Source organism: Cherax quadricarinatus, chromosome 61, assembly GCF_038502225.1.
Source record: "Cherax quadricarinatus isolate ZL_2023a chromosome 61, ASM3850222v1, whole genome shotgun sequence".
NCBI classification, from domain to species: domain Eukaryota; kingdom Metazoa; phylum Arthropoda; class Malacostraca; order Decapoda; family Parastacidae; genus Cherax; species Cherax quadricarinatus.
In genome coordinates, this window is record NC_091352.1 from 5,499,681 (window position 1) to 5,527,313 (window position 27,633).

Genomic DNA, 27,633 nt, shown 5'->3' on the forward strand with positions numbered 1-27,633 from the left:
GAGGTGATTGTGGGCTGATAGAAAACTTTGTAAAGTTATAAAAGGACATGGAAGATAAATTTTAATAGTATCTGCTATAGAAATGAGGCAATAGTTGTAAATAAAGGAAAGATTTTCTTGGTACTTAACCAATGGAATGAATGCAGGAAGTGCTACAACCACTGGAAATTTTTCAATTAACTGATTGAGGTAGGAATTACATGCATAGCTTTAGTCCTGTAGCTTCCGATGGGTAAAAATAGTTAGTAATTGGCATTTGTGGCAAAGGAAGACTGGCTTTAGGCTGTTTGAGTGAGAGAATTACTAGTAGCGAGTTTTATGTACAGTATTTAGTCAAATTTTGTTGGACAATGTAACTTTATTATCCTTGTAGCCTCTCCCTTCCTATGTACTACATTGATTAAATATTTTATTAAATTTCAGTGATGCAGCCACTGCTGCCCTAAACCATTTTGCTCAAGGAAAGAGGCATTTGGTTGTTGGAGATATTCACTCTGCAGTAAACTCCTTACAGGCAAGTATCATAATGTCTGTGTAGCTCTTTTCATTTTTAAAGTTCAGATCTTCTGTACTATGAAGAACTTGAGGGACAAGAGGCAGTATGTTGTGCTGATCTTACACTACCACATTACTGTGATGGTTATGCCACTCTTAATGTTTTTTGCCACTCTGGAGGACCAGTGTTCTACCATGTGAACTGGTGGTGGATTGTTCTCAGACTACAGCTGAGGTTCCTGCAGTCAGTGTGAAATACTTACTGTAACAGTATAGTAGGTTTTCCACTTAAAACTGTGATTTGATACCAAGATTTAGAACCGGTAACCTATTTTCTAGTCATTAATTACCTTTGATATTCCTGTGACTGTTTGTTTTTCTATCCTCGGCTTGGCCTGAGGGCAGGCTCATGCTGACGGCCTGTTTAGCATGGTAGTTGGTGACTCATTTGAAATTGTCCATCAAGCTTGGTTTAGTGCCTTTCCTCTTGAAAACTGCAAATCATAAGGCTCTAAATTGTAATAACACAATTGCAAACAAATTGCAGAATGCCATGAGTTTTAGGATTCCTGTATACATATTGATATCTAAAAGTGAATCGTCCTAGCAGGGGTGGGGTGGGGGGTGTTAGACCACTGTATGGCAGAAGAGTATAGGAATAGAATGTATTTAGGTTATGGCTTTGTTTTACATCTTTGTAACCACAGGGATAGCTGTGCTCAAGTCTATTCTTCATTATGTTGATATTTTTAATTTAAAATTTAAAATTGATGTAACTTAATTTTTCATTGTTGTATCTCCTATTTGTAAACAATTTTAACCCTTTGACTGTCGCGGCCGTATATATACGTCTTACGAGGTACCGTGTTTGACGTATATATACTCATAAATTCTAGCGGCTTCAAATCAAGCAGGAGAAAGCTGGTAGGCCCACATGTGAGAGAATGGGTCTGTGTGGTCAGTGTGCACCATATAAAAAAAATCCTGGAGCACACAGTGCATAATGAGAAAAAAAAAACTGACCTTATTTTTTTTTTTTAATTAAAATGCCGACTTTGTGGTCTATTTCCGTATAGTATTTATGGTTGTATTCTCATTTTCTTGGTCTCATTTGATAGAATGGAAAACATATTACAGAAGTAGAGGTGATTTTGATTGATTTTACTATAAAAAAAACCTGGAAATGGAGCTCAAAGTTGGCAAAAATCAAACATTTTTCCTATGTTCAAAAGTAAACAAATGATGTCATTGTCCAATAAATGTCCAACTAGCCATTCAAATATGCAGTCATGAATGGGTTGATGTTATTTATACAATTATTACAGTATTGCAGTAGTCTGCATAATAGTAAGTCTTCTATTTTTTGTTTGAATAAAAATTCAAAATAGAAAGCAAGAGTAATATCAGAGGGACCTGGAGACATGACTGATGAATGATGAAAATGTTATTTTAGAGCCACGAATGTCTGCATTGTTCATTCTGGACCTTATTTTGAAATTGTCATATTTTTTTATTTTTCGTGAAATTGGCCAAATTGCAAATTTCGGACCACATTATTGGGTAGTTGAAATCGGTAAATGGGCAGTTTCTTGTACTCAATCGATAGAAAAAATGGAGTTCTAAAGAAATAGCTATGAGTTTGGTCAACTGGAACAATGGAATTAGCTGAAAATAGGGCTCAAAGTGGGCGAAATCGCCGATTTGTAAATATCGCCAAGGTCGCTAACTTCGCGAGAGCATAATTCCGTCAGTTTTCCATCAAATTTCGTTTTTTTGGCGTTTACCTGGAGAGAGTTTCGGGGGTCAACGCCCCCGCGGCCCGGTCTGTGACCAGGCCTCCTGGTGGATCAGCGCCTGATCAACCAGGCTGTTGCTGCTGGCTGCACGCAAACCAACGTACGAGCCACAGCCCGGCTGATCAGGAACTGTCATTTGGCGTCAGGATAACATCGGATAGGCTTGTGTTAATCAAGTTTTGTGGCTCTCATAAAAAATTCATTTTGATCTTCGACTCTGTGTCATTACAATCGGGGAAAGATTCTCTTATTTCATAAGAAATTTTTTTTTTTTTTTTTTTTAAATTTTGCGACACCAGGAGACGCCTCAGGATTGGGGGTTGCGACAGTCAAAGGGTTTATGTGCTAATTTGGCTGTTTTCATAATTTACACCCTTGTAGCCCCTTGTTGAAGGTACTAAAAGTTCTTTTTGTTCTTTCATTTCTAATATCAGCAGCTGCTTATTCTAATTTTGACCTTATATACTTTTGTATTTAGTTTTTTTTTTTCAGTCTCCATTTATTTGAAAGCTATTTTATAGTTAGTAAATGTATTTCTCAATTTTTGATGGCAATTATTTGTTTAATTCTTAGATGTTTTTCTTTGTATGTTAGTTTGAAAGTTGATCAATCTATTTTGTGGTCTTAATGTTTAGTATTTTTTTTTTTTTTATTGATATATCCCCACAACAAAATTAAATTTGTTTGCACAAGGTAAATGATTGGAAATGTTTCAGGAGGCGTGTAGATTCCTTGCAGAGGAATATGGAGAGACTGCTCCAGAATGTGGCGATGCCTACTTCCACTATGGTAAAGCCTTGTTGGAATTGGCTCGTATGGAGAGTGGAGTATTAGGAAATGCCTTGGATGGAGGTAAGTGTCCAAAAAGTTGTGAAGAAAAACAATACCCCCAAAATATTTGGTCAAACTGAAAATAGAGATTAGTATTTTTTCATTTGTAAGTAGTTTTTCATCCTGATTTTTCAGTACCTGAAGGTGAAGACCTGGAAAATTCCCAGGTAGAGAGTGCAGAAAAAGCAACAGGTAATTAGCAATTGTCAACTTTGCCATTCGGTTTCTACATTTACTATCTTAATGTATTAGTACTGAATATTGAAATTGAGCATATGACAAAACTGGTTTGACTTAAATAAAGTAACTTCATTGAATCACTTCGTAACATAATGGTTAAAAATTTACCCATGGTTGAATAAATGACTAAAACTATTCTACTCGTAAAACTTTAAATTTAAATCAAAACTTAGCAAGTTTGCCCATCTTTTTATTTAGAGGAAGAGTGGGAGATGGTTGCTGAGAAAGTAAGTGAAGCTTTGGAAGAGAACTACGAAAGTTTGGAGGCAAAGGCGAAGACTGAAAAAGGGAAAATTAATGGTGAAATGAAAAAGGAAGTTGGGGCTGAAAGTTTGAATGGAGCACTTTCATTGAATAAGGATTGTTCAAATATGAATGAAGGTATTGTCAAAGGAAATGATCTGACTCGGGGATCAGAAATGAAAGATATTCAGGATAGCAGTGCTGAGAAAGCTAACTTGGAGAAAGAGGAAAGTGAAAAAGAGAAGTTAGAGAATGAGGGTAATGCAGTTAATAAAATTCTTCCTGAAAATGAAAAGTATGTAAATGGAAACTCCAAAGAGGCAGCCATTAAAGTTGAGAATGATGCATCAAATAGCGACATACAGGAAACCAGTGAGAATAGTAAGATTAAAAGTATTTAAAAAACTTAAGTATAAATCTTTGAATACAGAGTAATTTTTATGCAATACTTCATTTGTATGTTGCAATATTTTAGTATTTGTAAGTAATACTGTAGGTATTTACTAACAGAATGTTTGCTGGTTTAGATTTCTTCATAAATGGCTTGTTGGTTTAGTGGTATTTATGTAGAGCAAAACTAACCTTTTTATTTGCCATGGGCATGGAGTTAGTAATCATTTGACAAATTTCTGTTAGAGCATAAAAGTTTTTTAAATAAGTACAGCCTGAGTAAAGCACTTCCAATAATGACATCACTGCCTTAGCACTAGCCATGTGAATGCTTTTGATACAATAAAGATAAGAGGATACTAATTAAATAACATGTGGTTGGGGGGGGGGGGGTCAGTTGCTTACTGTGTAAGGAAAGGTATGCCTGGATCACTTTTTCCAGTCACTCGTCCACCTAATTTGACGATTCCTAGTAAAGGGTGAATTGCTAAATGTTGTTTTGAGTATCTTTTAGTCAAAAACTGACACTTGTGGAATATTTTAGCTTGGCATCAGTTGTGCCTGGTAATAAAGATGGAAAGGGAAATGTCACTAAAGCAAATGTAAATAAAAAAAAAATCTATTGTGGCAAGGACCTTGGAATGTTCATTTACTTTAATTTACCAGGATTGTAATTTTTGAAGTCCCTCCTGACAAGATTCCTTTTGTGTTTATAAGCCTTTAAATAGTTACATAAAATGGGAAGGTTTTAAAATTAGATGGCTTTCTTTCCTTGTACATATTGCATCAGATGTTTCCAGAATTACTTACTCCAGGCTCTGTGGTTACCTTTACCATATGCTACTAATAATTTTCACTACTGAACTAGTATCGATAGACTGCGATGCATTTATTGTAGATGTCATCTTGGTAAAATTAAATTTGTATTTTGTAAATATATTTCATCTTGAATTAACTTTTGTGATTATTGGGGGTAAACAATTTCTTTTATTGCAGAAGAAGGAAGCACAGAAGATGAAGAGGAAGAGGATGGGGATGAGGATGGAGAAAGAGATGGAGACTCTCAAGAAGGTGAATCTCAAGATGAAGAGGGAAGCAAAGATGAAAGTAAAAGCCAGGATGAAGGTGAAGGTAAAAAAAAAATTTAACTAATTATTTTGAAGGTAGTAAATTTTTAGCAATCAGGTGTCAAAAGTGGCTACCTGACTTCAGCTTCATTCTTAATGCTGAATACTAACAAAGGCAAGGCTTGCCACTATTGTCATGTGCAAGTATAGGTATGGGCATATCTCACTGATAGAGCTTTTCAGTTTTGTTTTTGGCAGTAGTGCACTAGTGCACATCAATTGACCGGTGCCATTATTTTTGTATAATTTTTTTTTTCTTTGTACTATTGTGCACTTAATAAATGAAAGTAAAAAATTTTTTTAGGCTTTTACAGTGGAACCTCAAAAATCAAACGTATCACTTATCGAACGTTTAGAAAATAGGACCATTTTTTCGGACAAACTGTCCCCATTATCGAACGCGCCCCTATTTTCAGACCGCCGGGCACGGGACCTGTCTGTCATCCGCTCTGTCCGTGTCCCCGTGCAGGCGCCGTGAGCAGTCTAGCTTTGTTTATGCTTGAGTGAACACTAACCTGTGCTTTCATTCACGCATTTTACGATTATTTCATTGTTTAGTGCTTGTGGGACTGTGAAATAAGCTGCCATGGGCCCAAAGAAACTTGCTGGAGGTACCCCTGTGGTAAAGAAAGTGAGAAACACCATAGATGTGAAGAAGGAAATAATACAGAAGTATGAGAGTGTTGTGAGACTTGTTGAGCTTGCCAGGATGTATGGGAAAAACAAGTCTACCATCGGTTCTATCCTGTCAAAGAAAGAACAAATCAAGGAAGCTGATGTTGCGAAAGGTCTTAATATAGGGAATGGATGAGGTGCCGTCTTCAAAGATTAAGGAGATTTGTGCCAAGTGGAATGATGTCCAAATGTTTGTGCAGAAGTACCACCCTGAGCAAGCTGGAAACAAGCCATATTTACAACAAGTTCAGTGACAGAACCATGTCCCATTTTAGGGAAATGTTAGAGGTGCCAGAAACAGAGGACTGTGGACAGTTATTTTGTGAGACAGGGGTCCAGTGACTCTCAAGCTGGTCCTAGTGGCATTAAAAGACAGAGAAGGGAAGTAACCCCAGAGAGGGCTTTACCTGAAGTCCTCATGGAGGGGGATTCTCCTTCCAAACACTAACCCCAACTCCCTCTCTCCTCCCTATATTCCAGATGCCATCACCAGTCTTCAATAAAGGCAACTCTATCCACTCATTTGGGACTTGCAAATGAGTGGATAGTTATCAGAGCTTATTTCTTGTGTAGCATTGAGGACTGGGTTGGGAAAATGTTTCGTTAGTGGGATGAATTGTAAAGGACCTGCCGAGCATGGGCCAACTGGCCTGCTGCAGTGATCCTCCTTTCTTAAGTTCATCAACCACTATCACAACTGCTTCCACTCTACCACCACCATCTTTGTATTTTTCTACAAACTTTTTCATAAATTACGTGTTTCTCGCATTCTTTACCAAAGGGCTGGCACTAGAAGCTTTATTTGGAGCCATGGTAGCTTATTTAGCACTTGCAAGCACTAAAATCAATGGAATATTATGAAATATTTCGTAGGAGCATGTGAGGGGGACCGTCACTCACTGGTAAACAATGGCACACTGGCTGGGAAGGAAAGGCCGAGGCGGCTCAGAGCGTGAGTACACGTCCGGGACGAAGGACTATTAGCGAGTTACCGGACCATTTGCGAGCCAATATTTTGACGAAAAAACAGGACTATTTCCAAAATGGACGACTTTCAGGCCGGACGATTATTGAGGGACCACTGTAGTATTAAATTCATTTGAATAGCCTCGTCTGAATGGCTGTTGCTTCCTAGAGACAGACTATGACCCATAAGTTCAGTTTGTGTACCAATTTGTCAGTGTGTACACTTATTTGTGAAATTTTACCAATTTGTTAAATGTGGAATCAGAGCCAGAGATTACCGAGAATGCCATGTCTGATAGGCTTTCAGTTCTGAAACTAATCAAAATTGTCATTCTGTAATAAATCTTCCATTCTATCAAATGAGACCAAGAAACTGAGAATTTTTTTTTTTTTTTTTTTTTCAAAAAGTTGGTCGTCTCCCACCGAGGCAGGGTGACCCAAAAAAGAAAGAAAATCCCCAAAAAGAAAATACTTTCATCATCATTCAACACTTTCACCACACTCGCACATTATCACTGTTTTTGCAGAGGTGCTCAGAATACAACAGTCTAGAAGCATACACATATAAAGATACACAACATATCCCTCCAAACTGCCAATATCCCAAACCCCTCCTTTAAAGTGCAGGCATTGTACTTCCCATTTCCAGGACTCGAGTCCGACTATATGAAAATAACCGGTTTCCCTGAATCCCTTCAGTAAATATTACCCTGCTCACACTCCAACAGATCGTCAGGTCCCAAGTACCATTCGTCTCCATTCACTCCTATCTAACACGCTCACGCACGCTTGCTGGAAGTCCAAGCCCCTTGCCCACAAAACCTCCTTTACCCCCTCTCTCCAACCCTTTCGAGGATGACCCCTACCCCGCCTTCCTTCCCCTAAAGATTTATATGCTTTCCATGTCATTCTACTTTGATCCATTCTCTCTAAATGACCAAACCACCTCAACAACCCCTCTTCTGCCCTCTGACTAATACTTTTATTAACTCCACACCTTCTCCTAATTTCCACACTCCGAATTTTCTGCATAATATTTACATCACACATTGCCCTTAAACAGGACATCTCCACTGCCTCCAACCGTCTCCTCGCTGCTGCATTTACCACCCAAGCTTCACACCCATATAAGAGTGTTGGTACTACTATACTTTCATACATTCCCTTCTTTGCCTCCATAGATAACGTTTTTTGACTCCACATATACCTCAATGCACCACTCACCTTTTTTCCCTCCTCAATTCTATGGTTAACTGAGAATACAACCATTGAAACCATATGAAATACGCTGCACAGTTGCTGCTTTAAACCAAAAACATGGTTGCTGTTTTTTCTCATGCTGCAGGATTTTTTATATGGTGCACACTTATTGCATAACCTCATTCTCTCATATCTAGTCCCAAATTTACTGCTTACAGCTTATGAGCTGAGCTCATGGCGTTTTATTACAAGACCGACACTAGCTGTAAAGCAGTGATACATCAGGGCCAACATTGAAAGGGGTTAAACTGCAGTAGAAACTTGTGCTGTATTATTCCTATCACATGCCCTGAGGTACAGAGATGCGGGATACATTTTGGATTTCAAATGCACCTAATTATACTAGTACAGTGGACCCCCGGTTTACGATATTATTTCATTCCAGAAGTATGTTCAGGTGCCATTACTGAACGAATTTGTTCCCATAAGGAATATTGTGCATTAGATTAGTCCATTTCAGACCCCCAAACATACACGTACAAACGCACTTACATAAATACACTTACGTAATTGGTCACATTGGGAGCTGATCGTAAAGCGGGGGTCCACTGTATTTGCTAGTACTGTAGCTACTAAGCATTTAAGGGCTGGTTAATCTTTAGTTTGTAGCACAACTGGAATGTTTAGAAATATTTTGTAATTGTCAAATTGACATTTTAAATTCTTCAATGGTTCTTATATTGATATTATACAGGCATGAGTATGCATGTATTTTCAAAAGCATTTTTAACGACTTTAAACCTTATTCTAGGTGAGAAGACTGAGGAAGATGAAGAGGAAGTGTCTAACTTGCAACTGGCATGGGAAATGCTGGAGCTAGCCAAAGTTATATTCAAAAAGTAGGTTTGGGTCTTTATGCTGGGGGATACCAGTTTGAAGGCTTGAAATTTGAATGTTATTTATGTTGATTTTCTTTAAATATTTGAGTTATTTAATTTTCAGAGGAAACTTAAGTATCTTGATGGGATTGAAAGGCAGCTTAATGAAACTTATGGTAACCTATAATGACTAAGTCCTTTATGAAATTTCAACCAGAATTTCCATACCTTAATGAACTATAGAATAGTATTGCTTTTCTTTATATTCCAGACAAGAAGACTCTAATCCTGAAATGATAAAGAAAGTAGCACAAGTGTACTTAAAGCTTGGAGAAGTTGGCTTAGAGAGTGAAAACTATGCTCAGGGTATTGAAGACTTCAAACAGTGCTTAGAGATACAAGTAAGAAATCGTTAATACAAGTCTTGAGTAGCAATCTTGAGAAAATTAAACTAGTGGTTTTGTTAAATGCCTTGCATTGTCCATGAAATAAGAATCTTTTCAGCAGTTTCATTAAGATTTATGTCTTAAGTGCAGGCATAGTACAGGGTGATAAATTACACTTGTGCAACACTCTAGTATCTTTGTGGAAATATTTTGCCAACCAGTGGCTTCCTCGGCCAATACAGAAAAGAAAGGTTGAAAATCAGGTGTAGTTTGAGGTAATTGGTCCCTCAGCCTTGAGTCAATGTGGTCAGTCCATCAATCTTGATACTCTAATTTATCAACTTTACACTTACCTATACTCTTTCCCTGCCATTCTTTTTTTTTTTTTTCTCTCCCCCCCCCAACAAGTCGGTCGTCTCCCACCGAGGCAGGGTGACCCAAAAAAGAAAGAAAATCCCCAAAAAGAAAATACTTTCATCATCATTCAACACTTTCACCACACTCACACATTATCACTGCTTTTGCAGAGGTGCTCAGAATATAACAGTTTAGAAGCATATACGTATAGAGATACACAACATATCCCTCCAAACTGCCAATATCCCAAACCCCTCCTTTAAAGTGCAGGCATTGTACTTCCCATTTCCAGGACTCAAGTCCGACTATATGAAAATAACCGGTTTCCCTGAATCCCTTCACTAAATATTACCCTGCTCACACTCCAACAGATCGTCAGGTCCCAAGTATCATTCGTCTCCATTCACTCCTATCTAACACGCTCATGCACGCTTGCTGGAAGTCCAAGCCCCTCGCCCACAAAACCTCCTTTACCCCCTCTTTCCAACCCTTTCGAGGACGACCCCTACCCCTCTTTCCTTCCCCTATAGATTTATATGCTTTCCATGTCATTCTACTTTGATCCATTCTCTCTAAATGACCAAACCACCTCAACAACCCCTCTTCTGCCCTCTGACTAATGCTTTTATTAACTCCACACCTTCTCCTAATTTCCACACTCCGAATTTTCTGCATAATATTTACACCACACATTGCCCTTAGACAGGACATCTCCACTGCCTCCAACCGTCTCCTCGCTGCTGCATTTACCACCCAAGCTTCACATCCATATAAGAGTGTTGGTACTACTATACTTTCATACATTCCCTTCTTTGCCTCCATAGATAACGTTTTTTGACTCCACATATACCTCAACGCACCACTCACCTTTTTTCCCTCATCAATTCTATGATTAACCTCATCCTTCATAAATCCATCCGCCGACACGTCAACTCCCAAGTATCTGAAAACATTCACTTCTTCCATACTCCTCCTCCCCAATTTGATATCCAATTTTTCTTTATCTAAATCATTTGATACCCTCATCACCTTACTCTTTTCTATGTTCACTTTCAACTTTCTACCTTTACACACATTCTCAAACTCATCCACTAACCTTTGCAATTTTTCTTTAGAATCTCCCATAAGCACAGTATCATCAGCAAAAAGTAACTGTGTCAATTCCCATTTTGAATTTGATTCCCCATAATTTAATCCCACCCCTCTCCCGAACACCCTAGCATTTACTTCTTTTACAACCCCATCTATAAATATATTAAACAACCATGGTGACATTACACATCCCTGTCTAAGACCTACTTTTACCGGGAAGTATTCTCCCTCTTTTCTACACACCCTAACCTGAGCCTCACTATCCTCATAAAAGCTCTTTACAGCATTTAGTAACTTACCACCTATTCCATATACTTGCAACATCTGCCACATTGCTCCTCTATCCACTCTATCATATGCCTTTTCTAAATCCATAAATGCAATAAAAACTTCCCTACCTTTATCTAAATACTGTTCACATATATGCTTCAATGTAAACACTTGATCTACACATCCCCTACCCACTCTGAAACCTCCTTGTTCGTCCGCAATTCTACATTCTGTCTTACCTCTAATTCTTTCAATTATAACCCTACCGTATACTTTTCCTGGTATACTCAGTAAACTTATTCCTCTATAATTTTTACAATCTCTTTTGTCCCCTTTCCCTTTATATAAAGGGACTATACATGCTCTCTGCCAATCCCTAGGTACCTTCCCCTCTTTCATACATACAGTATATTAAACAAAAGTACCAACCACTCCAACACTATATCCCCCCCTGCTTTTAACATTTCTGTCATGATCCCATCAGTTCCAGCTGCTTTACCCCCTTTCATTCTACGTAATGCCTCACGTACCTCCACCACACTTACAGTCTGCTCTTCTTCACTCCTGAAAGATGGTATACCTCCCTGACCAGTGCATGAAATTACCGCCTCCCTTTCTTCCTTAACATTTAAAAGTTCCTCAAAATATTCTCGCCATCTACCTAATACCTCCCTCTCCCCATCTACTAACTCCCCTACTCTGTTTTTAACTGACAAATCCATACTTTCCCTAGGCTTTCTTAACTTGTTTAACTCACTCCAAAATTTTTTCTTATTTTCATTAAAATTTCTTGACAGTGCCTCTCCCACTCTTTCATCTGCTCTCCTTTTGCACTCTCTCACCACTCTCTTCACCTTTCTTTTACTCTCCATATACTCTGCTCTTCTTATAACACTTCTGCTTTGTAAAAACCTCTCGTAAGCTACCTTTTTCTCTTTTATCACACCCTTTACTTCATCATTCCACCAATCACTCCTCTTTCCTCCTGCCCCCACCCTCCTATAACCACAAACTTCTGCCCCACATTCTAATACTGCATTTTTAAAACTATTCCAACCCTCTTCAACCCCCCCACTACTCATCTTTGCACTAGCCCACCTTTCTGCCAATAGTCGCTTATATCTCGCCCTAACTTCCTCCTCCCTTAGTTTATACACTTTCACCTCCCTCTTACTTGTTGTTGCCACCTTCCTCTTTTCCCATCTACCTCTTATTCTAACTGTAGCTACAACTAAATAATGATCCGATATATCAGTTGCCCCTCTATAAACATGTACGTCCTGGAGCCTACCCATCAACCTTTTATCCACCAATACATAATCTAACAAACTACTTTCATTACGTGCTACATCATACCTTGTATATTTATTTATCCTCTTTTTCATAAAATATGTATTACTTATTACCAAATTTCTTTCTACACATAGCTCAATTAAAGGCTCCCCATTTACATTTACCCCTGGCACCCCAAAATTACCTACTACTCCCTCCATAACATTTTTACCCACTTTAGCATTGAAATCCCCAACCACCATTACTCTCACACTTGATTCAAAACTCCCCACGCATTCACTCAACATTTCCCAAAATCTCTCTCTCTCCTCTACACTTCTCTCTTCTCCAGGTGCATACACGCTTACTATAACCCACTTTTCACATCCAATCTTTATTTTACTCCACATAATCCTTGAATTTATACATTTGTAGTCCCTCTTTTCCTGCCATAGCTTATCCTTCAACATTATTGCTACTCCTTCTTTAGCTCTAACTCTATTTGAAACCCCTGACCTAATCCCATTTATTCCTCTCCATTGAAACTCTCCCACCCCCTTCAGCTTTGTTTCACTTAAAGCCAGGACATCCAGTTTCTTCTCATTCATAACATCCACAATCATCTCTTTCTTATCATTTGCACAACATCCACGCACATTCAGACTTCCCACTTTGACAATTTTCTTCTTATTCTTTTTAGTAATCTTTACAGGAAAAGGGGTTACTAGCCCATTGTTCCCGGCATTTTAGTTGACTTTTACAACACGCATGGCTTACGGAGGAAAGATTCTTATTCCACTTCCCCATGGATATAAAAGGAAAAGTAATAAGACCAAGAACTATTAAGATAAAATCAAAGAAAACTCAGATGAGTGTGTATAAATAAATGTGTCCATGTATGTGTAGTGTGACCTAAGTGTAAGTAGAAGTAGCAAGACGTACCTGTAATCTTGCATATTTATGAGACAGACAAAAGACACCAGCAATCCTACCATCATGTAAAACAATTACAGGCTTACGTTTTACACTCACTTCGCAGGACGGTAGTACCTCCCTGGGTGGTTGCTGTCTACCAACCTACTACCATATAAATGCAGGGCCAAACTTTTCCATTTTGCCTGCACACAGACGTTATTGTATTACTAGCTTTGATTTGCACTTGCCTAACCGTTCTTTTAGCTATACACTTGTTCATGATTAAGCTGTCTTCCGTTAACCATTGGCTAAAAATTTTTTATTGCTGCAGGATCTACCTAAAGTTTGTCTAGTTAGTTAGTAATTACTAAAAGCCTGTAAAATATTCTGAATAAAAGCTTCAGTACTTGCCATATCCCCCACTTTTTTTTTTTCTTTTCTCCCTTTCCTTTCTTATTAACATGCTTGAATAGGCTGAAGACTGTATACAAAGGCAAGTAAATTTTTTTATATATACTATTCATTAAGCACATGTGGAATGATGAGCAAGAGTGTCTTTGTCCTTTTGTACAATATATGGTAAAAGGTAACGGGTGTTTATCTTAAACTTTTTAATAAACCATTCAGGAAAAACACCTTGAAGAGGACGACAGATGTTTGGCAGAAACTCATTATCATCTTGGTGTTGCCCATTCTTTTTCTGATGATTTTGACAAAGCTGTAGAAAGCTTCCAGGCAGCAGTCAAAGTGATCGATTTGAGGATCTGCAACCTTAATAAAAGGATAAAAGAAAAGGAAGACTGGACAGAAGAACAAAAGAAAAAAGATGGTAAGCTATGTAATTTCTGCTAGTGCTTTAACCCGTAAACGGTCCAAGCAGATCTCCGTTCACATGTGTAGTGCTATAAAAGTAGATATACGTTTTTTTTTTTTTTTTTTTACACATTTTCAAATGTAACAAAAAAAAAAAAAATCTACTTTTTTACATACTTTCAAATGTTGAAAAAACGTATATATACGTTTGGACCATTCACGGGTTAACTACTAGTAATGTCCTGTTCGTCCTGTCAGCACAATCTTTCAGAAATTAATTTCTTTAAACTAAGCTAGAAGGAATATTTGAGTTGCTAAATCTTCATACTGAATGAGAGGTAGTACTTTGCCTCTTTCACTGGACTGTAATAAGGTATGGTAGATGAAAGGAAGAGTTGGAAGAGTGCAGTTCTTTGGTGTGATGTCTGCATCCTTCTGGTAAGACAGCTAGTAAATGATGGCTAGATTAAAAAAAAAATCCCTCCCCTCATGATTACCTACAATAAAAAATGCATGTTAGGTGCAATTTTAAAATATCAACTTTTTTTTTTCTTTTTCATTTTTTTTTTCTTTGTTAAATTGCCTTTGCATGAGTGTTCAGGAAGAAAAATTGTCCTGCCTCAAGATACTTCAAAATAATGGAAAGTGTTCATGTTTTCTTTAGTGACTTTTTATTTCAGCTGCTGAAAGACCAGACCCATTTTACACAGAGCAAGGAGAAATTGACGAACTAAATAAACTTTTGCCAGAAATAAAGGAAAAAATAATAGACATGGAGGAAATGAAGAAAGACACTAAGGAGAAGTTGCAGAAGGCAGCCAAGGTTTGTTGACTCGTAGCATAGACAACAGTTTAGACAATTCTGCAGCACCTAATGGATAGGTGGTAACTCTAAATAGGTTAGTTGGAAATTTATTAAATACTGTGAAGAAAGATGGCGCAAGTTTAGCATCTATGTGAAGAATCTTGAAACTGAATATTTGACTATAATAGTTGAAAATGTAAATATTTCTACAGACTTGGATTGCCTTCAGCCTTCATGAATGTCATCTTTAATTACTAAGCCCTTCACAAAATTTAATACAAATTCTGAAAATATTAAATCTAACAATTCATTTATGGGACAGTTATCTCTTGTCCCCCACAGTCTTTCTTTAGGAAGATCTGCCTTACCTTCATTGCATGTGTAACTGATCTAAACTTGCTTGCTATTTTCCTTTGCCAAAGTCAGTGATAATAAAAATGTCAGATTTCCATATTCTTGCTGCCCATTAGTTTTAGTTACTGAACCTGAGAATTGTGCAGAGTTCTAGTATACTGTAATATTTGCATAATGTGGTCTTTGTTGATTAATATTAATTGGAGAAATCAATGTAACTGAAAAATGTAGATAATTACAGTAACTGCATACTAAACCACCTTGCCTCATTAAAGTATTTTTAATCCCTGCCAACAGTCTACTGATGGTGTGGTAAGTATACCTTCATAAATTTCTTAAATTTTTTTTTTTATAAGGAGAGCTATTAAAGAAAATTATCCAGTAGGCTTTGATTAGACCCCATGAGTGTAGAAAGAAAAAACTGAAATTATTATTGTAATGGTATGTAATCTTGTATAGAAAGGTGATAAAAGGTAGGACTGTTATTCAAGAGTATGAAGGAAGTGAATACTCTGAAGCGGCTAAACAAATTATAAAAGATTGTGGATAGAAATGTATAAACTTGGGCTTCACACCCCTAAATAAAAATCGAGACACTGGAGGCATTTGGCAAATGCTTGAAGAAAGTGCCTCTTCAAGGGGGGCTCCTTGGCGTGGTGAAGAGGCTCTTGGTCTGAGGAATTAGCCCTGTCGGTCTTCTTCCTCAGACCGAACCTAATTACCCCCCATTCTCCCCTCCCCTATCCCATCCTCCCCTTTTTCCATTCTCCTCCTCCTCCTCACCCCTCCCTTTTGCCCTTCCTCTTTTTGGCCTTTGGGATTTCTCCCACAGGCACGCTAGTTCCTAGGTAGGGGAAAGGACACCGGGGTCCATCCCATTCCGTTGAGGTTCTTGGCGGTGGCGTAGTTTGCCGTGGAATCTGGATTGCCTGGGGATGTCCCGATCCCTCTCCGGTATCCCGGAGTAGCTTTGGGTGTCTTTCGGGCGACGGGTGTATCTCTGGAAGCCACCTTTCGGATTCCGGGGGTGGTGGCCGAAGGAGGTATGCTTTATGGCGGATATCCGGCCGCCCTCTCTTTTGTCCACCGAGGTAGCTCGGCAGATGTGAGGTTGCTATCCCGGATTGCTGGTTTACTGGCATGAAGGGTAGGGTATGGCACGGATTCCATGCTGCATCTGCGCTACTAGCGGTGCTGAGGTCCTCTTGGGCGCGGAGGGAGATTTCCGGCCCTTTCATTCCTCCTGGGAACTATTCCTCCCCGCTCCCCCCTTTTTTTTATTCTTTTTTTTTTATTTTTATTTTATTTTCTTTTTTTTTTTTTTCTTAAAAACAAAAAGCAAAGGAGTAACCTAACCATGGCAGCCCTAGTCCATGAACCCACTACCCCTGGGCCCCTTCTTGATACCACACCCCATTCTGACCCTGCCTTGTGTTTAGACCACTCTTCGGACACTCCTGATGCCCCTGTACCTCTTGCTGGTGCTGTTTCCTCACCCGCTTCAGGTACCGGGGCTTTGACTGACTCCTTCGATTTGTCTGAACTCCGCTCTCCTTTGACTATGCTTCCGGCTTCTCCCTCTACGGTACGGCAATTTTCGAATCGCCCACCCATTTCACGCCGGACCAACTCCGGTCCTACTCCTAAACGCCAACGTCAATCTCCTGATGCTCCTTCGTTACCTTCCCATTCTACTCGGAAAAGACCGACACGTCAAGCACTCCCTCTCCACGCTCAGTTTCGGACCACACAATGGACTAAATTCTTTACTTTAAGACCGACTTCTTCTGCCTACCTTTCTGACCATAGTATTGGCAAAGCACTCCTGTGTCATGTTGGCAGAGATATTTCATTTCATGCGCTCAAGAGCGGTACGCGCATCGTCACTGTCCAGAATGCTACCCAAGCTCATGTGTTCAGTGGTCAGTCGTCAGTGTTCAGTGGTCAGTCGTCACGTGAGGTCACAGACCCTGAGCTGCTTTGGGGATTAGCGTGGACGGTTACAAAGCATGGCTTGCTTCTGCAGTGTTTTAAAAACTGAGTTTGGAGAGTTGAAGGAGGAGGTCTTGCTTCTCCAGGAGGAGATTAGGAGGCTGAAGGTCCACCTCAATGGGCCTGGGAGAGAGTGTGAGGTGGTTGGAGATGTGGGGAATGAGGCTTCTAGCAGTGAGGTGCAGTCTGTCTCTCACTGTGAGGAGGCTGTAGGTGGGGAGGTAGCAACGGGTACCAGCAGTGAGGTGCAGCCCAGCACCTGCTACAAGTGGCGAGTTGTTCACAGTAATGGGAGGCGCATCAGAGTAAGGAAAGTTAAGAGTGAAGATCTGAAGGTAGGAAATCGCTTCTCTGTTCTCCAGGATGAATGTACTTCAGTGGCCAGTGAAGGTAAGGGTACTACTGCCCCTGCTAATGAAGGTAAGCGCATTCTTGTGGTTGGTGACTCTCAGGTAAGATATGTTGACCGTGCTTTTTGTAATAGGAATAAGAAGATGAGAGATAGAGTGTGCTTCCCTGGAGCTGGTGTTGGGGACATTGTCAACAGACTGGATAATATCATGTCAGGTAATGGGAACAAGCCCATTATCTGTCTCAGTGCTGGTGGAAATGATATTGGGAAGGGTAGGAGCGAAGAGCTGCTAGATAAGTACAGGTCAGCTATAGATTTCATTAAGTCTAAGGGAGGGATCCCAATCATATGTAGCATCTTGCCTAGAAGGGGAGTAGGAAATGAATGGTTGTCTAGGGCAATTGGTGTAAATTGCTGGCTAGACAGATACTGCAAGGAACTTGCAATCCCATTCATTGACAACTGGAACAACTTTTATGGCAAACATGATATGTATGCAAGGGATGGGGTTCATCTCTCTGGGGCAGGGGTGGTAGCACTTGCAGACTCGATTGAGAAGGCCATTGGTGAAATGCCTATGATTTTAAACTGATGGAAGATAGAGGTATGGGTGTGTGTGGGAAACAAGCAGGTTGCAACACTAGGGTTGGAAACAGTAAATGTATAAAAGGCATTCAGCATGAAGTTATAAATAAAGACAATAGAACAGGTCAGAAAACAAAGGGGGACAGCAGAGGGCAGCAAGGGACTAGCTCCCTTAAGGTTTACTATACTAATAGCAGGAGTGTTAGAAATAAGATAGATGAGCTAAGATTAATTGCAAGTGCAGGAAACATAGATATTATTGCTATAACAGAGACCTGGCTCAATCTGAAAGATAGAGAGATGCCATCTGAATGTCACATACAAGGCTATAAATTATTCCACACTGACAGGGTCAACAGGAAAGGTGGTGGAGTAGCGATGTATGTCAGAGACAATTTAAATTGTTGTGTTAGACAAGATATTAAATTAGAAGCGTCAGCCACTGAATCTGTTTGGTTACAGCTTCTCGAGGGCCGAGAAAAACTAATTTTGGGTGTGATTTACAGGGCCCCAAATCTTGATAGGGAGTGCAGTAAACTTCTATGGGACGAAATTCGTAAGGCATCTACATACGAAAATGTTGTGCTAATGGGAGATTTCAACTATAGACAGATTGACTGGAGCAATTTGACAGGAAATTTAGAGTCGGGTGACTTTCTTGATACGATCCAGGATTGTTTTTTAAAACAGTTTGTGACAGAGCCAACTAGGGGAAATAACCTCCTTGACTTGGTTCTTGCCAGTAGGGAAACACTAATTAATAATCTTGAGGTTAATGATGAGCTTGGGGAGAGTGATCACAAATCACTCAGTTTTAACATATCATGGAATTCCCCTAATAATGGCAATCAAGTCTCCGTCCCTGACTTTCGCTTGGCTGATTTCATAGGACTGAAAAATTACTTAGGTGGGCTGAACTGGAATGACCTGACTAGGGGTCAGGTAGGTGGTGATGGTTGCCGATATGATGCTTTCCAGGGCATAGTTCTAGCTGCTCAGTCAAATTATGTTCCAAATAGGGAAATCAGATCAAACAAAAATGATCCTAAATGGATGAACAATAGATTAAAATATCTGATTGGTCAAAAGAGAGGCATATATAGGCAAATCAAAAGAGGAGAGGGGCAATTAAGAAATCGATATATTCAGTTAAAGAGAGAAATAAAAAAGGGAATTAGAAAAGCAAAAAGAGATTATGAGGTTAAAGTTGCAAGAGAATCGAAGACTAACCCAAAAGGATTCTTTCAGGTATACAGAAGTAAGATCAGGGACAAGATAGGCCCACTCAAAAGTTCCTCGGGTCAGCTCACTGACAGTGATAAGGAAATGTGTAGAATTTTTAACACATACTTCCTCTCAGTTTTTACACAGGAGGATACCAGTGATATTCCAGTAATGATAAATTATGTAGAACAGGACGATAATAAACTGTGCACTATTAGGGTCACAAGTGACATGGTCCTTAGGCAAATAGATAAATTAAAACCTTACAAATCCCCAGGCCCTGATGAACTGTATGCAAGGGTTCTAAAGGAATGTAAAGAGGAGCTTAGCACACCTTTGGCTAATCTTTTCAACATATCACTACAAACTGGCATGGTGCCAGATAAGTGGAAAATGGCAAATGTGATACCTATTTTCAAAACAGGTGACAGGTCCTTAGCTTCGAACTATAGACCAATAAGCCTAACCTCCATAGTGGGAAAATTTATGGAATCAATAATTGCCGAGGCAGTTCGTAGCCACCTTGAAAAGCATAAATTAATCAACGAATCTCAGCATGGTTTTACAAAGGGACGTTCCTGCCTTACGAATTTATTAACTTTTTTCACTAAGGTATTTGAGGAGGTAGATCATGGTAACGAATATGATATTGTGTATATGGACTTCAGTAAGGCTTTTGACAGGGTCCCACATCAGAGACTATTGAAGAAAATTAAAGCACATGGAATAGGAGGAGAAATTTTTTCCTGGATAGAGGCATGGTTGACAAATAGGCAGCAGAGAGTTTGCATAAATGGGGAGAAATCAGAGTGGGGAAGCGTCACGAGCGGTGTTCCACAGGGGTCAGTGTTGGGCCCCCTGCTGTTCACAATCTACATAAACGACATAGATGAGGGCATAAAGAGCGACATCGGCAAGTTTGCCGATGACACCAAAATAGGCCGTCGAATTCATTCTGACGAGGACATTCGAGCACTCCAGGAAGATTTGAATAGACTGATGCAGTGGTCGGAGAAGTGGCAGATGCAGTTTAATATAGACAAATGCAAAGTTCTAAATGTTGGACAGGACAATAACCATGCCACATATAAACTAAATAATGTAGATCTTAATATTACGGATTGCGAAAAAGATTTAGGAGTTCTGGTTAGCAGTAATCTGAAACCAAGACAACAGTGCATAAGTGTTCGCAATAAAGCTAATAGAATCCTTGGCTTCATATCAAGAAGCATAAATAATAGGAGTCCTCAGGTTGTTCTTCAACTCTATACATCCTTGGTTAGGCCTCATTTAGATTATGCTGCACAGTTTTGGTCACCGTATTACAGAATGGATATAAATTCTCTGGAAAATGTACAAAGGAGGATGACAAAGATGATCCCATGTATCAGAAACCTTCCCTATGAGGATAGACTAAGGGCCCTGAAACTGCACTCTCTAGAAAGACGTAGAATTAGGGGGGATATGATTGAGGTTTATAAGTGGAAGACAGGAATAAATAAAGGGGATGTAAATAGTGTGCTGAAAATATCTAGCCTAGACAGGACTCGCAGCAATGGTTTTAAGTTGGAAAAATTCAGATTCAGGAGGGATATAGGAAAGTACTGGTTTGGTAATAGAGTTGTGGATGAGTGGAACAAACTCCCAAGTACCGTTATAGAGGCCAGAACGTTGTGTAGCTTTAAAAATAGGTTGGATAAATACATGAGTAGATGTGGGTGGGTGTGAGTTAGACCTGATAGCTTGTGCTAACAGGTCGGTTGCCGTGTTCCTCCCTTAAGTCAATGTGACCTGACCTGACTAGGTTGGGTGCATTGGCTTAAGCCGGTAGGGACTTGGACCTGCCTCGCATGGGCCAGTAGGCCTTCTGCAGTGTTCCTTCGTTCTTATGTTCTTATGTTCTTATCTTTCTCTACTTTCGAATATCGATACTACTCCTATCACTATTGAAAAACATCTCTCAATTCTTGTAGTGGTATTGTCATTCTGCCCCATACCATAGTCCAACAGAATTTTCAGTCCTGTGGCAATGACATTTTTGAACAGCTGGAACTCCAGGATCTCCCAATCTTCAAAGTAGACACTTATGTCCTTCCTGCCCGGGGGCGGAGATGTTACCCTTGCAATGTGGCTCGTTTAACTTTTGACAGCCGAGAACTCCCGTCCTCTGTATATGTCGCGGGACATCGGTTACAAGTTCGAAAGGTGATACCTACACGGCAACAATGTAGAAATTGCTGGCGTTTTGGTCACCCAGCGAAATATTGTAGATCTATGGCCGAATGCCCAGTCTGTGGTGCCGACGACCATTCTAATACATCTTGCAGTCAACCTCCATCTTGCCTTAATTGTAATGAAGCTCACCCTTCGTACTTCCGCCGTTGCCAGGTCTACTTAAATGAACGTGAAATCCGTTGCCTCAAAGAGGCAGAAGGTCTCCCTTATGCTATGGCAGTTACTCATCTCCGCCTCCAAGGGAGACTACCCCGTGTTTCTTATTCTCGTGTTTCCAAACATCCCCCCACTTCTGGGGTCCCATCTTCTGCAGCCTCCTCTGTTGTTACCCCTCCCATAGCCGCTCCGGCATCTAATCCTTTTGCTGTCCTTGGCTCTGACGTCCCGACTACAACTCGGTCTGTTCTCGCATCTTCGCGTCCTTCCTCACAAGCCCCAGTATCGACAAGACCTCGTACGACACGTAATACCAATCGCCCCTCTACTCAGAAGTCCAAAAAATCCACATTGCTCAAATCTTCTTTGCCCCTTCCTTCCCTTCTTCCACCTCCACACTTTACCTTTCCAGTCTCTGTACCTAGTTCTTCCCCTCTCTCTGGCTCTATTACAAGTGTGGAGATTCACCCTCCTCCTCGTTCTATGCCTTCCACCCCCGTCCCCTCCCAAGTTTCTCCCTCTTCTGCCACCTCCCAGGTTTCTGCCTCTTCTGTCCCCCTCCCCCCCCCACACTTTATCTCCAGTCCCTTACACTCTTCCCTCCCCCTCTACTTTGGTACAGTCCATTACTGTCCCAATCTTTACTCACCCTCCTCCTTCTATCTCCAATATGGTCTCCCATACATCTTTGAATTCAGAAACACTTGAAGCCATTTCAGAATATATTGCAGAGACTAAACCTTCAATGGACACTGATTCACTTCCTGTTCCTTCTCTTCCCTCTCCTCCATCTTCACAACCCCATTCTTCGCAACGCTCCGTTCCTTCGCTACTTGAACGCCTTCCAATGCCACCACACGTTGACTTTTCTAACCCCTCTAGTCCGTAGGTGCCTTTACCTACAGAATCCTGATATTTTCTTCATCGCCAATCATGGCCTGTTTACAGTGGAATATCCGCATCCTCGGGTAATCGGGGTGAGCTTCAGATGTTGCTTTCCAGGTTTTCCCCTGTTGGTGCTTGCTTACAAGAACCAAAATTACACAAGGCTGTTTTCCAACCTATCTCGGGCTATAATTTATTGTATTCTTCGGATCCTTTCTCAGATGGGACCTTTAATGAAAGTGCCCTTCTTCTACGCAATGATATTCCGTACTGTCAACTATTTGTCCATACCTCGCTGCATTACACTGCAGCCCGTATCCACTTGAATAAGTGGTTTACAATATGTTCTTTATATATCTCTCCTTCTCGAGCATTTTCTATCCCAGACTTTGCCTTTCTTGTTTCATCCTTACCACCACCACTTCTGTTACATGGTGATTTTAATGCCCACCATATCCTCTGGGGTCTCATTGTGACTCACGTGGCATCCAGTTGGAGGCTTTTCTCGCCTCTTACCCCCTCCATGTTTTAAATACGGGTACTCCCACCCATTTTGATCCTCGTACCCATACTCTCTCTTGCATCGATCTATCAGTCTGCTCTTCCTCCACTGCACTAGACTTCACCTGGTCTGTTCTACCAGACTTGCATGACAGCGATCATTTTCCGATCATTCTTTCTTCTCCTTCCTATTCACCACCTTTCCGTAGCCCTCGCTGGCAATTTGATCGGGCAAATTGGGATCTTTACTCACACCTCACTGCTTTTAGTGAGGTTCCTTCTTCATCCTCCATTGATGAGCTCCTACACATCTTCTCGATATCAGTTTATACTGCAGCTTCTCATTCTATACCCCAAACCTCAGGCAGGCATTCTCAGAAGTGCGGCCTTGGTGGTCTCCTGTTTGTGCTCGTGCAGTACGTTTGAAACGTGCTGCATGGGGCAGGTACCGGTACAGTAGAACCGCTGAGAGACTTCTTGATTTTAAGCAGAAGCGTGCGATCGCTCGCCGTGTCATCCGTGAAGCTAAACGCACTTGTTGGCGAGACTGTTTCCACCATCACCTCTGCTTCTTCTATGAGTGCAGTCTGGAAAAAAGTGAGGAAATTGAGTGGTAAATACTATCCTGACCCGGCTCCTGTTCTACAGGTCGCTGGTGTTGATGTAGCAAACCCTCTTGACGTTGCCATTGAACTTTGCACACATCTGGTCCGTATTTCCCGAGGGCTCCATCTATGCCCCTCGTTTCTTTCCTCGAAGTCTGCCAGAGAGTTAGTACCCTTGGACTTTTCTTCTTTTAGGGAAGAACAGTATAATGTGCCTTTTACACTTCAAGAACTGGAGGCAACGCTCTCAGCTTGCCGATCATCGGCAGCTGGGCCTGACGACATTCATATTCGTATGTTAAAACATTTACATCGGTCAGCATCTCTATGGCTCCCGTATCCCCGAACGTGATACAGTCAGGTTTCTAGGCCTTCTCCTTGACCGTCGGTTATCCTGGAAACCTCACATTATCTCTCTGAAGGCAACTTGTCACAGCCGGCTAAACCTTCTTAAAACCCTTGCTCGTCTTTCCTGGGGAGCTGATCGTCGAACTCTGCTTCGCCTACATTCAGCCCTCGTTTTATCGAAACTCGATAATGGTGACCAGATTTATTCCGCGGCCTCTCCTGCTACTCTCTCTAGCCTTAACTCTATCCATCACCAAGGATTACGTTTGTGCCTTGGTGCTTTTCGCTCTTCCCCTGTTGAGAGCCTCTATACAGAAGCAAATGTTCCATGTCTGATCGCCATGATGCCCATTGCCTTCGCTACTATGTACGCTCTCACAATCTACACAATCCTTCCATTTATAGAATGGTCACCGATATTAGTAGACATTCTTTATTCGTTCGCCGCCCCTGTTTGCTCCGTCCCCTTTCTCTTCGCCTACATTCACTCTTGTCTTCCCTTCAGTTACCACCTTTATATGTTCATGTAGCATCTCACTTTTCCCTACCCCCCCTGGGAAGTTCCAGCTGTTCGGGTCTGTTCTTTCTCACTCCCTTGCTCGAAAGCTCAACTGCCTACGGTGGCTTCCCGCTCTTTTTCATGATCACTTCCACTCCCATTCTCATGCCACCGCTGTGTACACAGATGGCTCTAAGTCTTCAGACGGCGTTGGATTTTCAGCAGTGTTTCCAGACAGCGTCGTGCGGGGGCATTTACTATCTTCAGCTAGCATTTTTACTGCTGAACTGTGTGCCATTCTTGCAGCACTTATTCGTATCGCATCTATGCCTGTGTCATCATTTGTAGTAGTCTCGGACTCCCTTAGTGCTCTACAGGCTATACGAAAATTTGATACATCTCGTCCCCTAGTTCTCCGTATCCAACTTTGGCTACGCCTTATCTCTACCAAACATAAAGATATTGTTTTTTGTTGGGTCCCTGGTCATGTCGACGTACAGGGCAATGAACAGGCAGACACTGCTGCGCGGTCAGCAGTACATGACCTACCGATTTCCTATCGAGGTGTTCATTTCTGGAATATTTTGCTGCAATAGCTACCCACCTTCGCACCCGTTGGCAACAACGTTGGTCAACTCTGCTCGGTAACAAACTTCATTCTATTAAACCGAGCATAGGTTACTGGCAGTCTTCTTGTCATCAGTGCCGAGGTTGGGAGACCACTCTCTCCCGCCTTCTCATTGGCCACACTCGTCTTACTCATGGGTATCTCATGGAGAGGCACCCTGTTCCTCTCTGTGAGCAGTGTCAAGTTCCAGTATCGATTAGCCACATTCTGTTAGACTGCCCTCTCTATCAACGAGCACGCAGAATTTACCTCCAACGTCGTCTTCGTCCTACTACTCTCTTTACCTTCCCTTCTTGCTGATGGACCCTCCTTTATTCCTGACTCTCTCATTGACTTCTTGACAATGACTGATTTACTCCACAAACTCTGATGATACTTTTTGCACTCCCCTCAGCCCTTTCTAGTTCAGTCTCTTGCTGCCCTTTACCCTTTCACCATCCACTACCCCGCTGTTATCCGTAACCTATTACTCGTCCATCTCCCTTTTGCCACCTGATGCCCTCGCTTCCTTCCTGCCCTGCAGCGCTGTATAGTCCTTGTGGCTTAGCACTTCTTTTTGATTATAATAATAATAATAATAGTGTGATTGAAAGAGGCAATTTTTCAACCATATAACAAATATTGTACATACTAATAAGTTGTTAATACAGTCCACTATATACAGAGTGGCTTTTGTATATGGAATGTAGTTGGTTTCTTAACTCTTGAGATAGATATATATATATATATATATATTTTTTTTTTTTTTTTTTTTTTTTTTTGAACAAGTCGGCCGTCTCCCACCGAGGCAGGGTGACCCAAAAAAGAAAGAAAATCCCCAAAAAGAAAATACTTTCATCATCATTCAACACTTTCACCACACTCGCACATTATCACTGTTTTTGCAGAGGTGCTCAGAATACAACAGTCTAGAAGCATAAACATATAAAGATACACAACATATCACTCCAAACTGCCAATATCCCAAACCCCTCCTTTAAAGTGCAGGCATTGTACTTCCCATTTCCAGGACTCAAGTCCGACTATATGAAAATAACCGGTTTCCCTGAATCCCTTCACTAAATATTACCCTGCTCACACTCCAACAGATCGTCAGGTCCCAAGTACCATTCGTCTCCATTCACTCCTATCTAACACGCTCACGCACGCTTGCTGGAAGTCCAAGCCCCTTACCCACAAAACCTCCTTTACCCCCTCTCTCCAACCCTTTCGAGGACGACCCCTACCCCGCCTTCCTTCCCCTATAGATTTATATGCTTTCCATGTCATTCTACTGTGATCCATTCTCTCTAAATGACCAAACCACCTCAACAACCCCTCTTCTGCCCTCTGACTAATACTTTTATTAACTCCACACCTTCTCCTAATTTCCACACTCCGAATTTTCTGCATAATATTTACACCACACATTGCCCTTAAACAGGACATCTCCGCTGCCTCCAACCGTCTCCTCGCTGCTGTATTTACCACCCAAGCTTCACACCCATATAAGAGTGTTGGTACTACTATACTTTCATACATTCCCTTCTTTGCCTCCATAGATAACGTTTTTTGACTCCACATATACCTCAACGCACCACTCACCTTTTTTCCCTCATCAATTCTATGATTAACCTCATCCTTCATAAATCCATCCGCCGACACGTCAACTCCCAAGTATCTGAAAACATTCACTTCTTCCATACTCCTCCTCCCCAATTTGATATCCAATTTTTCTTTATCTAAATCATTTGACACCCTCATCACCTTACTCTTTTCTATGTTCACTTTCAACTTTCTACCTTTACACACATTCCCAAACTCATCCACTAACCTTTGCAATTTTTCTTTAGAATCTCCCATAAGCACAGTATCATCAGCAAAAAGTAACTGTGTCAATTCCCATTTTGAATTTGATTCCCCATAATTTAATCCCACCCCTCTCCCAAACACCCTAGCATTTACTTCCTTTACAACCCCATCTATAAATATATTAAACAACCATGGTGACATTACACATCCCTGTCTAAGACCTACTTTTACCGGGAAGTAGTCTCCCTCTCTTCTACACACCCTAACCTGAGCCTCACTATCCTCATAAAAACTCTTTACAGCATTTAATAACTTACCACCTATTCCATATACTTGCAACATCTGCCACATTGCTCCTCTATCCACTCTATCATATGCCTTTTCTAAATCCATAAATGCAATAAAAACTTCCCTATCTTTATCTAAATACTGTTCACATATATGCTTCAATGTAAACACCTGATCTACACATCCCCTACCCACTCTAAAACCTCCTTGCTCATCCGCAATCCTACATTCTGTCTTACCTCTAATTCTTTCAATTATAACCCTACCGTACACTTTTCCTGGTATACTCAGTAAGCTTATTCCTCTATAATTTTTACAGTCTCTTTTGTCCCCTTTCCCTTTATATAAAGGGACTATACATGCTCTCTGCCAATCCCTAGGTACCTTCCCCTCTTTCATACATTTATTAAACAAAAGTACCAACCACTCCAACACTATA

General features: G+C 40.7%; 1 protein-coding gene across 2 annotated transcripts in view; it reads left to right on the forward strand.

Annotated features, from left to right (window-relative positions):
• Nasp (Nuclear autoantigenic sperm protein) overlaps positions 1-27,633 on the forward strand; it is a 45,166-nt gene that overhangs the window by 12,382 nt on the left and 5,151 nt on the right. For both annotated transcript variants that reach the window (XM_053792100.2, XM_053792101.2), the window contains exons 2-10: positions 424-514; positions 3,008-3,143; positions 3,258-3,314; positions 3,561-3,986; positions 4,992-5,126; positions 8,775-8,862; positions 9,113-9,242; positions 13,761-13,962; positions 14,627-14,769. In XM_053792100.2, the coding sequence (XP_053648075.1) occupies positions 424-514; positions 3,008-3,143; positions 3,258-3,314; positions 3,561-3,986; positions 4,992-5,126; positions 8,775-8,862; positions 9,113-9,242; positions 13,761-13,962; positions 14,627-14,769 (1,408 nt within the window). The remainder of the gene's footprint in view (positions 1-423; positions 515-3,007; positions 3,144-3,257; positions 3,315-3,560; positions 3,987-4,991; positions 5,127-8,774; positions 8,863-9,112; positions 9,243-13,760; positions 13,963-14,626; positions 14,770-27,633) is intronic.